Raw genomic sequence first — 15118 nt, 5'->3', positions numbered from 1 at the left:
AAAATCACTTCGGTCATGTTTGAAAAAAAAACAAGTAACGCAGATGGAAAAGATTCTGAATATCTCATTTGGTTCAATTGGGCTGAAATCCTATGAATTTAAAGTATATTCCTAAATACCCCTGATTGTTTGGGTAATGGAATCACTCGCAGTAAATCTGAATTTAGAATTATTATGTATAAAGGTTCCTGAACGTTTTCCTAAAGCACACGAAAATATAGTGGGATTCTAATGTATCAACATTAAATGTCTGGCTAGATCGGTTAGTAATCGATTCTCCTCAATAGGACCTTGTTCCAGGAATTCGTTCAAATTTCATAAGTTTCATGTTATCCAAAATGATAACTACAATGGCCTCTGAAAATACTTGGATTCTCTAGTGTGTTCCTTACTTATTACTGAACTGTTTTATTGGTTTTAATATGTGGTACATCGAATTCATTGGTTATTGTTTTATGGATGCACCAATTTAATGTTATAATTTATGGAATATGGCTGCTATCTAATTTTTGTTTTGAAATGGTATATGATTACCATGTTTTGAATTTATGGAATTTACGTCACGGTGCAATTGAATTTTGGAATTGAATTACGATGGAATAGCACTGATCAAGCTAAATGGGCCTAATGTGACTCTTGAGGGCCCCAAGATGTTTCATTAGGTCGGCTTTCCTTTGCTGTGTGCTTAGGATAAGCTATATGGACTTATTGACTTGGGCTTAAGGATACAAGCTTCATAGCCTATCCTTAAGTCGGCTTTCTTTTTGCTATGTGCATAAAGTAAACTATATGGAAAATAATTTTGGGAACTACTGATGGTGTACCAGAAAAGGGTTTAAACTATGATTTTCAAAAGTTAAACTCTTTTACGAAATTGTGAGATTTACTGGACTATGATTTGTACCTATTATGATTTTATTATACTGTTGGAACACACTAGACATCCTATTCGATCTCCTGAAAATGTCATACTTTGAAAGGTTTCTTATGAACTGAGATTCATGGCTTCTACTCGATGAACTTCTAAGGGAACCCCAAATTATTCTGCAAGCTGGTATACATATGATTCAATAAGGAAATTATATGGCTTTCCATTTATCTACATGTCATGTAGCATCATCTGGTAGTTCTGTATTACTGAGCTTTCCAAAGCTCACTCTATTACTCACCTTTTCAGGTTAAAACAATTGTACCAGTGCATCTATCGACTTCAGTAAGGGAGTTCTTCCGGCGTGGTTGCAGAGTATGGTACTTGTGATTAGGGGGCATGTAATTGTATTTTGATTTATATACGAGTTTGGAAATCTGTTTTATTTTTAAATAGTGATAAATGATTTTATAAGTTTACATGTTCTGATAAAAAGTTTTAAAATTTCCGCTATTTTTACGGTGGGTCGCTCCGGTGGCCCTAATGTGACTTCCCGAATCGGATCGGGCTACCCGCATCGGTTTGGGGTGTTACAATATAAGACTTTAATCAAATTATAAAGTCAATTCGATATGTTATTTAAAATTTAAAGAATAAATTAAAAATTAATTATTTTTAACTTATTAACAATTCGATGATCAAATCGATGATATAAATTATCAAAATATAATTTATTTTTTAAAATGACAAAAGATAAACAAAATTAAAATGAAATTTATAATTTACCCATTATTTTAAGTTACTAGGTTGTAGATTCATGATTTGTGTCTTTCATTGCACGTGCCATCATGTGCCACTCCTCCTTTTGCTTTGATTTGCTTTTCTTCATCTCATCTAATTAATCTGTTAATCTTACGTGTGGACAAAGTTTTGTGAGAACCAGTGAAGGTCGAAACTATACGTTTTGGATTTATATTTTTCTGTAAAATGTATGCGATTTAGCTCTAGATTTTAAGTATGATTTAACAGGACATGTTTGCTTCAATTGGTTGACAAGTGCTTTGTTCTACGTAATTAATCTCGATTATATTCTTTGCATAGTTAATTTAATTTAGATCAACATTAACTTACCAGTGTAGTAATATTTGACCCATTCATATATTTGTCACTATTTTTTATCAATAATTTATGAATAATGACTGAAGCTGTCACCAGTGTAGTAATATCGATTATAAGCGTACATCTCAATTATTATTTATATTGTTATTTTGATAATAATAAACATTATAAATTTAAATATATTTTTTTAAGTTATATCAAATTGAAAGCTAAAGGGTCGAATCTTAAATTTCAAAATAATAAGGGATTAAAACCAATATCAGATATTTTTGTGTCTAGGGAAGGCGATTGTCGCTTTTCAAACGAATCAAAAGCTTGCGGATGAGAGACGATTAGAGGCCTTAATTTGTGTTGGGCCTAACTTTGGGCCCTTTATAAAAGTCCTGCCATCTCCATTTCTCCACATTCAACCTCCTTCAGTTTCCTCCGCGAATTTTCTCTATCTCCAAACACCATCTTTACGAGAAAGAAGAAAGAAAAATGGCTGATCAGCTTACCGACGAACAGATATCTGAATTCAAAGAGGCCTTTAGCCTATTTGACAAGGACGGCGATGGTCCCTTATCTTTCTCTTTTAATTTACTTCTCGACGCTTTTTTTGAAAAAAATAACAATGTTATAGTGAATTTCTTCACTCGATTCAGCTCCGATTCGCAGATCGAATCATCGTTATCTTTTTCGATGCATAATTCGATATCTGTTCCTTTTTCTCTGGTTTCATTTTGTGATCGTTTTCTTTTGCGATTCGATTGATGTGACGTGCCTAAGTTACCTCATTATGAATTTATGAGCCTTTTCATCTTCTTTTTTGATTTCGTTTATTTTGATTTTTGTATTGCTTTTAGTGTTTCTTGCTCTCTTTCATTGTCATTATTGTTGACCTTCATCGGTCGTCTACTTGATTTCATTTATTTAGTTGTTATGCTTAGGATTATGTCCTTTTATTTGGTGATTTGTAGCATACTTCATGTTTGAGATTTTATTTGATTTTTGGCAGTCATATGATTAATCGTTCCGTTTTCTTGTGTGTGATTTTAATCTTATTAGTGAAGCTTCTTGATTCCCTTTAACTGAACCATTATTTTCAACGTATACTGAAATATGTTGTCTTTATTAGTATTTTATTGTACATGGGTATTAATGGTAAAGTCATTGACTCATTGTTCCATCTTGAAAATCGACCTCTACATGTCTATTTAGTTTGCTTGAAGCTTGATACGTACGAATCCATGATGATTCTATAGGTTAATAGTCATGAAAATTTAAAACTCCGGAATAGTTTTTTTTTTTTTTTGTGATCTGTTATCCTAATCAAAAAAATATAACAATATAACGTCTTATGACACTTTAAGGTTATGGAATTCTTCTATGATAGGGATAACATGTATACTTTTTTGAGCAATTACTTGTTTTGTATTTATTATCTAGTCCACGAACCATCAAATTTTGGATGCCTGTTCACTTTGAAACTTTTGGTGTTGTGCTGGTGACTTGATACTTAATCCATTGCTGCTTGATATTCTTTTGGCACATTGAAAACAAGTTTATTATCTTGCTTGGCCATGTAAGTCTTTGTGAAGTATCTTGGCAGACACTTACAGCATATAGAAGTTAGAAAATCATCAACCATCTTTTAACTTGAAATTTTATTGTTATGTTGCTCCACTCTTCTCCCCCCACCCCCGAAGTATCCATGTCTGGTGCTTGTGTGCAATTCATATTTGGGCACGGGTAACTGAATATGGATCTCTGATAATCCTCGATACATGGAAGAAACATAGAAAAAATGAATGTATCTGCGCTGGTCACATTTCTGATATTTACTCAAGCCAGAGTAGCATAGAATTACGTGCCTTTCTGCCAGTAACTGTTCATCTTCTCCCCTGCCTGAATGTATTTAGCGGTGTTGATTGTTTCAGTGCCAATATTGTAGTATTTGTTTGTTGCATTTATTCTTATCCTTGCTGCAGGGTGCATTACTACTAAGGAGCTGGGAACTGTAATGCGATCACTTGGCCAGAACCCTACTGAGGCAGAACTGCAAGATATGATTAATGAAGTTGATGCCGATGGGAATGGGACCATCGATTTTCCTGAATTCCTTAACCTGATGGCAAGGAAGATGAAGGATACTGATTCAGAAGAGGAACTCAAAGAGGCGTTCAGGGTGTTTGACAAGGACCAGAATGGTTTCATATCCGCTGCGGAGCTTCGTCATGTCATGACAAATCTTGGTGAGAAGCTTACAGATGAGGAAGTTGATGAGATGATCCGTGAAGCCGATGTCGATGGTGATGGACAGATAAACTATGAGGAGTTCGTCAAAGTCATGATGGCCAAGTAAGAGTCTCCATCTAACCATAATCGAGATCTGAAACTGGTGAAGATTGAAAAGAACAGGGCAGATCAATTTGCTAAGATTTATATTTTTTCAGTAGGATATCTATGTTTTTATTGTACTAGTTTTTGGTTGTGGATTTCGTGTTTACATTTGCCCTGTTTTGTTCTTTAGTATTAACCATTTACATTTGGTGTTCTTCCGACTATTTGAAAACAGAAAAAACATTCAATGTTTCTTCTGTATTGTTCCAATCCATTTTTAGTTTTTTTTAAGGAAATTTTAATTCTGCATTTGAAAATTTCAGATTTTAGAATTTAGATTTAAATTTAATTTACTATGTAAATGATAACATAATACACCTTGTATCAAATTCAGAATTTCAAAATAATTATTAAAGAGTTATTCAACATATCTATGTATTTAAAATATAATTAATGTTGTTTTTTTAATGTTTTATTATTCAATTTACAAAATCTTTAAAATTTAAAATATAAGTTTGCTACCTTAAGTTGTAGTTGAAAACTTGAAATAATAAAAGGTCATGCCAAAATTAAATTCAATTATTTTCTTTGAATAATAATTTTTAATTAGTTTTTCCACGTTCACAATGATATAGGACAAATATGATAATTTAAGTATTAAAATAAAATAAAAACTATTTAAAATTAAAAATGAAAATATATCTATAATTTAAGCATCAAATCAAAATTTATTATAGTTATATAATGATAATTGCGTAATTTTATAATGTAAAATGGGTGTAAATATAACTATAATTTAAAACGAAAATATAAATTTATGAATAAATATAAAATTACATAAATTAATTTTAATTTTACATGTAAGTGTATCAATTACACTCATTTAAATTAAAATAATTTTATGTATCTTTTTAATTTTTTTTTATCATTATCATTTTAATTTGGTTGTTGAATTTAATTATGTTTATTTCTGAAATAAATTTAATATCTATATTATAGAGTTGAAAATATTTTTACCATTATATATATATTTAATGATTGTAATTTTACTAAATTAAGTAAATTATTAAAACAAATTGTTCAAAACTTAACATGCATCACTTACGTAAATGAAATATTAATTATATAAAATATATTTTTAAATATAAAAAGACGGGTCATTTGTCAGAAAAAAAAAAGAGAGCTGAGTCAAAATTGTAATTTACATTAAGAAGAGAAGTAGAAAAAGGAGTATATATTTATATATAAACGGAATGACATAGAAATTTGAACTTTATTTATTCTTTTTTTTATATATTTGTATTTTGTTTTGAAGTAAAATCAAGATACAAAGAAGAATCAAGATTAAAGGAAAATCTAAAATTTTCTAAACTTCCGATCGGATACTTCCTCAATTCATCGATTCCAAAACCCTGAATCATAAAAGAACCTTCCCAATGACAAACAGAGCAACATCGCCGGCGGTGACGCTGAAGGCTGAGCAGAGCCCGCTTATATCTCCGACCAGCTCCCGTTCAGTGACGGAGACGGTGAATGGTTCACACAGGTTCGTGATCCAGGGTTACAGCTTAGCTAAAGGGATGGGCGTGGGGAAGCGCATTGCGAGCGACAATTTCACTGTGGGCGGCTACCAGTGGGCCATTTACTTTTACCCCGACGGTAAAAACCCCGAAGATAGTTCCACTTACGTCCCGTCTTCATTGCATTGGCTAGCGAAGGCACCGATGTTAGGGCCTTGTTCGAGCTGACGCTTGTGGATCAGAGCGGTAAAGGGAAGCATAAGGTTCATAGCTATTTCGATCGGTCCCTTGACAGTGGGCCTTATACCCTCAAATATCGCGGCAGTATGTGGTAGGTGTTTTCTTTTTTTTATCTTTTAATTTTCTTTGATGGAATGTTTAGAATCAAATGAATACATTATACATGGTGCGGAAGAAGGGATTGGTAGAAGATGACATAATGTAATTGATTGAAAATGAATGAATCTTTCTGTATGAAAGAAAGACTACACTTTTTTATTTTAATTTGTGAAAAATGCTCGTTGTAGCGAAGCAACAATTACATGGTTCATACGTTACTGTATCTGTTAAATTTTTGAAGGAAAAGATGTCTTCAAGGTCACAGGGTCTTGAATATCTCTTGATGTACATCTTTTATACGGAAATAAGAGCTTCTTATATTCTTTGCCACTGGAAGAAGTAGGAGACTTTTTATGTGGGAACTATATACATATTAACTAGCTTTTGATATCAATTTGAAACTTGATTAAGTGTGATGATTGCTACGGTGGGAACTTGGTGTTTAGCTGTAGAAGAATTTCTGTGTTTCCAAAATGCTATATTTATTGACTTTTGGCTGTCTGGTTGTATGCAGTTCTGATTATAATGTTGGGCTTTATCTAATAGAACAAAATCTTCGGATGGTCTACTTAAATTGTTGACCAGACTTAAATTGATATTATTTCTCCCATGTTCTCATTAATCTAGGGGATACAAGCGTTTCTTCAGAAGAGCTTTACTTGAAACATCAGATTACCTCAAGGATGACTGCTTGAAAATAAATTGTACAGTTGGAGTTGTAGTTTCAGCAGTAGATTGTTCACGGCTACACATAATTCAGGTGCTATAGTCGGATATAGGAACACATTTTGGTATGCTGCTGGAAGATATGAAAGGTTCAGATATTACATTTGATGTGGCTGGAGAAAAATTTCATTCTCATAAGTTGGTATTGGCTGCTAGATCCTCTGTTTTTCGATCTGAATTTTTTGATGGGGCGGATCGAGAAATGAAAGAGATAGTTATCACCAGTTTAGAACCTAAGGTTTTTAAGGTAAAACCTTTCACGTCTTTCTTTATGGCTTTCCTCTAAGGGCTTAATCTGATTCCTGTTTTTTGGATGTTATTTTTGTAGTCATTATCATTACCTTTTTTTGGTTATGTGTCAAACAGGCTTTGTTGCACTTTATTTACAGAGACACTCTTTTGGAAGACGCTGAGAGTGCTGGTTCTAGTTCTGCCTCTGAATCATCAGTATCTGAAACACTAATAGCTAAATTGTTAGCAGCAGCTGATAGGTATTGTCTGGAGAGACTAAAATTAATGTGTGAGTCCCGTCTCTGCAAGAATATATCTGTAAATTCTGTTGCCAAAATTCTAGCCTTGGCCAATGAATATCATGCTATGGAATTAAAAGCTGTTTGTCTCAGATTTGCTGCTGAAAACCTTGCAGGTCAGTTAACCTTCTTCCACTTCATACATTTTCTTTTGACATGCATTTACCCTATGAACTCATCAATTAGTGTAAAAAGTGTAGTGAAACTAATAGTTATTTAAACATAGAACTGCTAATGGTTTGATCTTGTTACTTCTCTGCAACTGCAATATGTGTGAGGATAATGCATTAGGCACATAGCTATGATTACAGATTATGATTGGTCTGGACTATAAATTTTTTATCTTTTGTATGTTGAGATGAATGGATTCAGGATTTGAAAAAGGTAAGCAAGGTAATTCTACATTGGTTACTTACCCTGAATGGTGCAGGCTGATGTATCTATTTGGTGGTTGAATTCATCGAGTTATATTCTAGTTTTATCTGTTGGACACTTGAGACTCTATGGTTGTATATGCTTCCTCTTGGGGTGACAATGAATTTGTGTCATTATTAGGGCTTGTTGGCCAAAACTCTAGTGTTTGAATTATAATAGACTGTTTTAACCAGGCATTAATACAGTTTTGGAGGAAAATGATTCATAGCCAACCATAAACATAGATAAGCATTGTGAGAACTGTCAATGTTCAATTGTTTTATCATTTTTATATATTTAAAGGATCTGGGGGCGCCAAAATGACCGAGAAAAGTTTTGATATAGTTAAATTACCAAAGTAAAAATTATTAGTTTTTTTTTTTTGCTTTTGGTATGTGGCCTGACGGGAACAGAGTCATGTCTTATGTTGTGATGTTCTCGTTCTGTGTCTTTAGTAAAGTTGTGGATTGGGTAATAGGTACTCTAGAGAGCTCGGCCATGTGCTAAGGCTTCGCAGTTTTCATGTGCAAACTTCTTATTCTCTGATCATGATTTATGAATTTGACCTTCTTTCAGAGAATGCTCTAAATCTGTACTCTCACAAATGATATGATGCTTTAGGGGTTATTCTTGTTAGAGTAGGATTAACATCTTTTAGTTTGTTCTTAGAATATTTCTGGATTTTCCAGGAGCATAATAGATAGATAGATAATATCAAAATCAATAATGATTTACGATGCCAGTCTCTAACGCGTGTTGTTATAGCAGCTGTCATGCGATCAGATGGCTTTGAGTACCTAAAAGAGAACTGCCCTTCGCTTCAGTCAGAGCTCCTGAAAACCGTTGCAGGTTGCGAGGAGTATGGTAGCATCGGTGGGAAAATAAGAATGCGTGGGCACAACTTTCAGATGGTGTGGATACCAATGGGAGGTGGGTGAGGCAAAGAACATGATTGCTGATCTTAAGTTGTAAATGCATTTGAATTTGATCATGTACCTGTTCGTTCAATATGAGTAAATGGAATTTTGTATAGTTGGTGAGTTGTGTATTGTGAATATTTGATAAGCCTTTATAATTGTTGGTAGGGAAAAAATGACTTGGTCCCAGTGTTGTGCTCACGACATTGCTAACAAGTTTCGTCATTTTGATGCTGGAGATAACAACTGTTAATCTATTATATTTACAAGCTAAGATAAATTTATACGAGTGCACTTGGGTTTATAAAGAAAATAAATGAGGTAATAGTATTTGTGAAATCATTTAATTTATTGACAAATGCATCAAATAATAATCTAAAAATACGAAACATATATAAATATAGCATCTACACTAAAAAAAATCGCAAACGATATTAAAATAGTGACAAATATTCAAGTTATTTCTCTTTTATTTTTTAAATAAATATAAAAAACATTTGATTCAAATTAATTTCACTCATAAGAAAACTTTTGTTCTACTACCCTTACATCAAATAATAGTCTTAAATATATAATAAATGATTATTAAGAATGTAAAATTAGAGTTTTAAATCCCAAACAACATGGGAAGAAAGGCAAGGAGGGAAGCTGGACCAGGGATTGCAATGTTCGAAGCACCCTTGGTGTTTCCACTTGAAGGGCCTGGAGCTAATTCTTGGGCAAATCCTGATGAAAATAATACCAACATGATAAAATTTAAATTTTTGTAAAATAGATAATTAATATATTAAAATTTAAACACACTTATTACAAAACAAATACTTGCTAGTGAAGAAATAAAATGAATTACCTGGAGATATAGATCCTTTAGGGCTTGGGGTTGGTGCTCCGGTTGGACCGCCGTTAACAACTGTAGCAATTTAAGAAAATAAACATTTAAATTTAAATTCTTTAATCGAAAGATATTGCGTATTTAAAACTGTAACACAGTTACCCGAGCATAGGCTAACGGGAGGAGTTGAGACATGGCAAACTTTAGGCAGCTTAAGAGCTCTGTCCATATCAATGTTGAACCCATAACTGGCTGTCTTGTTCTTATCCAACAGATAGCACAGACACTGGGGGCTGCTCTCCACAAGCCCCGCCAGCTCCGGACAGCAAGGCTTGTCCGGCTTTGTCAGATTGCTTCCGGCCACCACGTACGACAAACAATCCGACAAGTTCAACAAATTTGTCATACAGTCCGGTGTCGGTGCCTCAGCGGCCGGCGACGGTCCAAATGCAACTGCCCCTGCTGGCTCAGATGCCGGTGATGTAGTAGATCCTTCAGTGCTTGGAGTTGGAACTGCGGTTGGAGCACCATTGATAACTGTAGGAACTCAAGGAAATAAATATGTTGAAGTTTGTTTTCAAGTCATTGTATGCTCTTTTTACATCAATAATACTTGTTCTAAGTATCAAATAAGAGTAAAGATAGTGCATCTAAATAACATTAACATTAAACTCGAACTTGATTTGATTTTGTAACATTAGTTTTTTTTATATAAAAAAAATCGTGTTTACAGTATGTTGCATTCGAAATTTTCTAAATAATAAGGTTGGATTAGAGTAAATTCGAATTTAAGATAAAAAAAATATCTGATAAGAGTCTATCCAAAATGAAATAACAATATAATCATTTATATATTTAACTCTAATTACAATAATATATATATATATATTAATTAGGTTTTCTTTTTATCAAACAAAAATAAAATATATATGTGTGTGTCAAATTTAAACTATGTGAATCGATAAATTAAATTAAAATCCATGCACCCCAAAAAAAATTTAAATAAATGGACAGTGAGCACGTGATTCATTTATTTGGTAAAAGGACAGAAGTTAAAAGTTAGTTGAGAACAAACCGAGAAATCTTAAATGCCCACCTAATCTATTCAATGAGAGGGAACCAATTCCTCGTCACCCAAATTATCCAATTTAAATATTAAAAAATATACGTATCAAACATCTATAAACTATGGCTTGAGCTTAACCAAAATCTAATATATTAAAATCTTTAATTATTTAAAATATGTTAAACAGTTGATGCGATAATCATTTTTTAAATTTCATTTAATTGGATAGAATTAATATATGATTAAACTGTTAACAAATTTCAAAATATATTCTTATTTAGACTTAAAATTTGATACAATATCACATTCTTATGTCAATAAAATCAATTAGCTTGAATATTAAATAAACCGACCAAGTTTTATACGAAATATATTTAAAGTACGTAAATTAGGTTAGAAACATGACAACCCGAACCTAATGTGTATGTTAATTAAAATAAAATAAATATACATAGTAGCAAGATGAATTGAGGAAAGATTAAAGGTTGGTCTCTTAATTTTTTTAAATTATTATGTATTTTACTTTTTTTATTAATAATTTTTTTTAAAAATCTTTTAAAAATTCATTCATAATATAAAATCACGCCTATTATCTTACATAATACAGCTTGAAATATATGCCACATTAGATGTAAACCGATATTTAATGAGTAAAGAAAGGTGAAGGAAGTACCAGAGCAGAGGCTAACGGAAGGAGTGGAGACATGGCAAACATTAGGCAGCTTAAGAGCTCTATCCATATCGATGTTGAACCCATAACTGGCCGTCTTGTTCTTATCCAATAGATAGCACAGACACTGAGGGCTGCTCTCCACTAGCCCAGCCAACTCCGGACAGCAAGGTTTGTCCGGCTTCGTCAGGTTGCTTCCGGCCGTCACGTACGACAAACAATCCGACAAGTTGAACAAGTTCGTCATGCAGTCCGGAGTCGGCGTCGGCGCCGGTGCCTGTGCCCACGTCAGCTTGGCGCTGCAGAATGCTATTACAAGGATGGCGGCAACGATGTGATTCATTTTTTTCGGAAAACACTCAGATTCACAAAAGATTTTAAGACGGTGTGTGCGATAGACAGAGAGAGAGAGGTGTATATATTATTATCCAAGAGTGTTAGTTCGGAATTTGAAAGCTCCGAGTAATGTCAAGCCAAATTTAATTCAATTTATTGCAACCGCCAACTAAGTTTTTCTCTATCTCCCAGCTATAATTAAGTTCAAACATTTTAAAGCTCAGCTTCCTGTCTATACACACTCATATATATATATATATATAGATAGATTGATTGATTATGTTTCTGTTTTAATCATTTTACTCTTTTTTTATTATTTAATTTTTTATCATATAACCTTTAAATGTTTAAGTTTTATAGATAAATTTATGCAAAAGTCTCTTAAATTTTCTTTGACTCATTGGTATCAAAGTTTTATTTTCTTCATTTTTTTTCTGAACAATTCTTACTTAGAAGGAAATAATAATTTTGCTCTTAGTGGTATTGAACCCACGACTTAAAAGAAAAGGAGATGTCAACTAAAAAATTTTAACCACTTATTTTAGAGATTATTAATTTTATTTTATTAAATTTAAACGATAAAGAATTGAATATAAAAATAAATATATTATAATTATATTGTGACTATAATAAAATCAAAATGTAATTTGAATTTGGATGATATTTTAAAGAAAATTTAACTGAGAATAAGAAGAGAAAAAACAGACCATTTGTAAAAACGGGAGAGCTGATGATGAGGCAGGCCATTGCAGCGACAATTTGTAAAAACCCATGTGTTTGCATTGTCACAAAATCGGATCCAAGCTATTACGAAACGAAGGAAGGGGGCAGCCCAATGTCCCATTTACTTACAAACCAACATCCATTTTCACGTGAAAATACCATAAATATATCTTAAATTACATTTTGTTCCTTCTACATAAGAAATGGACAAATTAATCCCTGTACATTTCGAAATGAGTGAATCGGTCCCAATGTCTAATGTTTTTGGTGCTTATTTCTTTCTTATTGTTGTTTTTTCGCTTCTGTATTTTTGTCCTTTTACCCCATTTTCCATCAAAATTCTCAGCGGAACCACCCCTTTATTTTAGTTTCTTTATTAAGGTACAATATGGCAATCAAAACCAAAGTACTTTTGCCCAAAATACAGGTAGAATCAAGGCTTAATGATATTTTTAACCCTCAAATTTGTCAAAAAGATCATTTTAGTTTTCAAATTTTTTTGTTGTTTATTTCAACTTTTAAAATTTTCCATATTAAATCAAGTTATAGAATGATCATTAAATTTACCAAATAGTTATAAAATACTCATTAAATTCATCTAATTATTATAAAATGATAATTGAATTTATCAAAATTTTACAATTATTATAATTTTATTGTGATCATTCTTTAATAATTTGATAAATTTAATGATAATTTTAAATAATTTAATAATCAAAACAATCATTTGAACATAATTCGATGTCTAATGTATCTAATGGTAAGAGAAAAAATATTATGACCTAATCATATTTTTTTATCGAAATCGTATCTAATATAGTATACATACAAAATCTCTGACATATTATATAAAATTTAATATATCATATTATTTGGGAAATGAGATGTACAAGTTTTTTTCCTACTTTTCCAAGCAATAGAGTTGCGGAAACAATGTTATCAATTTATATCCATTCCAACCTTCCCAATAAGAGAAAATGAAAAAAGAAACGAAAATTGCACATTTTACCTAATTTTAATAGGATAAAATGTACTATAAGTCACTAAACTATGATCAAATGGTCGTTTGATTGTTTTAATTTTTAAAAATTATAAAATAGTCAATAAATTTATCGAATTATTGTAAATTTATTATATATTTTTACTTATTTTGATATTTTAGTGACTATTTTATAATAATCAGATAAATATAATAATTATTTTAATAAATTTTAAAAAATGAGATACCAAACAATCATTAAAGCATGGATGAGTGACATCCGTTGTATTACCCATTTTAATATCAAAATCCCCCTTAATAAATACCCTCCCATTTCTCTTGTTATAAAGTAGAACATTTGTGTTTTGTAGTGGAAGATGATGAAGCTCGTCGTCGTCGTCTTCTTCTATTACTGCTCAAGATTTTTAACATTAACCTTAGCCCAAGCTCCATCAACGGCACCTGCATTAGCTCCGACGGCTTCCGGTCCAACAAACGTCACCAAAATCCTTGAAAAAGCTGGCCAATTCACCATCTTCATCCGACTTATGAAAGCGACCCAGGTCTCGAACCAGCTCCTCGGCCAGCTCAACAACACCAACAATGGCATCACCATCTTTGCGCCCAGCGACAGTGCCTTTTCCACCTTGAAATCAGGCACTTTGAACTCCCTCTCCGATGAGCAGAAAGTGGAGCTGGTCCAGTTCCATATCATTCCAACGTACCTATCTTCCACCCAGTTTCAGACCATTAGCAACCCTTTGAGAACGCAAGCGGGGGGACAGCGGCGACGGAAAGTTCCCACTCAACGTCACCACCACCGGAAACACTGTCAACATTACCTCGGGGCTGACCAACACCAGCGTTTCCGGCACCGTATTCACCGACGGTCAGCTTGCCGTTTATCAAATCGATAATGTTCTTCAGCCTCTGCAGATATTTGATCCCCAGCCTCCGGCTCCGGCGCCGGCGCCTTCTAAGCCGAAGAAGAAGAAAGAAGAAGATGTGGCCGATAGTCCTGATGATGATTCCACAGCTGATAAATCCGAAGCCGTGAGCTTCACCGTGGCAAAAAATGTCGGTTTGTTTGTGATCACTGCCATAGTTATTGCATTCCCTGCACTGTTATAATAAAATCAAAGGTCGATCTCATGCATGTTATTATCATTATTAAATCTTGTTTTTATATTGTATATTCATCATACGAGAGTCCATTGCTATGATGGTTGAGTTTTATCTCATTTATTCTCTTTTATCCCTTTTTACATTTCTAAATAAAAATAAATAAATGTAAGACAGAATTACAAAAATATTTTGGAACTTAAAATTCAAATTAAATTAAACCAAAGAATCATTTAAAAATAATATATATGCGATAAATGTAATGTATATACTAAGTGATAATTCATAAATATGTATGATTTTATGCATCACTATCGTAAGTAATGTGTATATTAATGCATAAAACATTTCAATTAATTGATATATATATATATATATATATATATATATATATATATATATATATAGGTAGTTGGCATGATAAAATGGGATAACTAATTCGGTTCAATTTGTCTTCCAAAAGCAAGAGAGTTGCCTGTTTGTTTTCCATACATGAGTTGCACTCATTATGTATTTTTCAACTGAGTAAATAAATTAAAATTTTGATCCCAAATTCAGTCAACTTGTCAATTTTTTTTATCTTCGCTCTTAATGAATTTCTCCTTTTGTCCCCTTACAAAATTGAATTAGGTGTT

At 32.4% G+C, this 15118-nt stretch overlaps 3 protein-coding genes and 1 pseudogene across 3 annotated transcripts; 3 read left to right on the top strand and 1 right to left on the bottom strand.

Annotated features, from left to right (window-relative positions):
• The first annotated feature begins 2391 nt into the window (after positions 1-2391).
• On the top strand, positions 2392-4531 carry LOC120203266 (calmodulin). Its single transcript, XM_039203594.1, has 2 exons — positions 2392-2543; positions 3958-4531. Exons 1-2 carry the CDS (start codon positions 2468-2470, stop codon positions 4329-4331), a joined length of 450 nt encoding a protein of 149 aa, XP_039059525.1. The 5' UTR covers positions 2392-2467; the 3' UTR covers positions 4332-4531.
• A 1190-nt stretch (positions 4532-5721) lies between these two features.
• On the top strand, positions 5722-8805 carry LOC120203264 (annotated as a pseudogene).
• Positions 8806-9205: 400 nt separating this feature from the next.
• Positions 9206-11708, bottom strand: LOC120203265 (non-specific lipid transfer protein GPI-anchored 2-like). Its single transcript, XM_039203593.1, has 4 exons — positions 11327-11708; positions 9750-10124; positions 9606-9665; positions 9206-9481 (listed from the first exon to the last, which is right to left on the bottom strand). Exons 1-4 carry the CDS (start codon positions 11664-11666, stop codon positions 9363-9365), a joined length of 894 nt encoding a protein of 297 aa, XP_039059524.1. The 5' UTR covers positions 11667-11708; the 3' UTR covers positions 9206-9362.
• A 2030-nt stretch (positions 11709-13738) lies between these two features.
• LOC120203271 (fasciclin-like arabinogalactan protein 12) lies at positions 13739-14492 on the top strand. Its single transcript, XM_039203597.1, is given in 2 exon segments — positions 13739-14137; positions 14139-14492. Coding segments are annotated over 2 exon segments (753 nt in total).
• Positions 14493-15118: the final 626 nt, after the last annotated feature.

This window comes from Hibiscus syriacus, unplaced genomic scaffold, assembly GCF_006381635.1.
Source record: "Hibiscus syriacus cultivar Baekdansim isolate YM2019G1 unplaced genomic scaffold, ASM638163v2 tig00009547_pilon, whole genome shotgun sequence".
In the NCBI taxonomy this organism is placed as follows: domain Eukaryota; kingdom Viridiplantae; phylum Streptophyta; class Magnoliopsida; order Malvales; family Malvaceae; genus Hibiscus; species Hibiscus syriacus.
This window is presented reverse-complemented; position numbering and strand designations above follow the sequence as displayed.

Bases quoted from the DNA above. Each gene is read 5' to 3' on its own strand.
- LOC120203266 (XM_039203594.1), top strand. From the start codon at position 2,468: ATGGCTGATCAGCTTACCGACGAACAGATATCTGAATTCAAAGAGGCC. The intron at 2,544-3,957 runs GTCCCTTATCTT...TCCTTGCTGCAG, and splicing joins ATTTGACAAGGACGGCGATG to GGTGCATTACTACTAAGGAG.
- LOC120203265 (XM_039203593.1), bottom strand. From the start codon at position 11,666: ATGAATCACATCGTTGCCGCCATCCTTGTAATAGCATTCTGCAGCGCC. The intron at 10,125-11,326 runs GTACTTCCTTCA...GAGTTCCTACAG, and splicing joins TTCCGTTAGCCTCTGCTCTG to TTATCAATGGTGCTCCAACC. The intron at 9,666-9,749 runs GTAACTGTGTTA...AAATTGCTACAG, and splicing joins TCCCGTTAGCCTATGCTCGG to TTGTTAACGGCGGTCCAACC.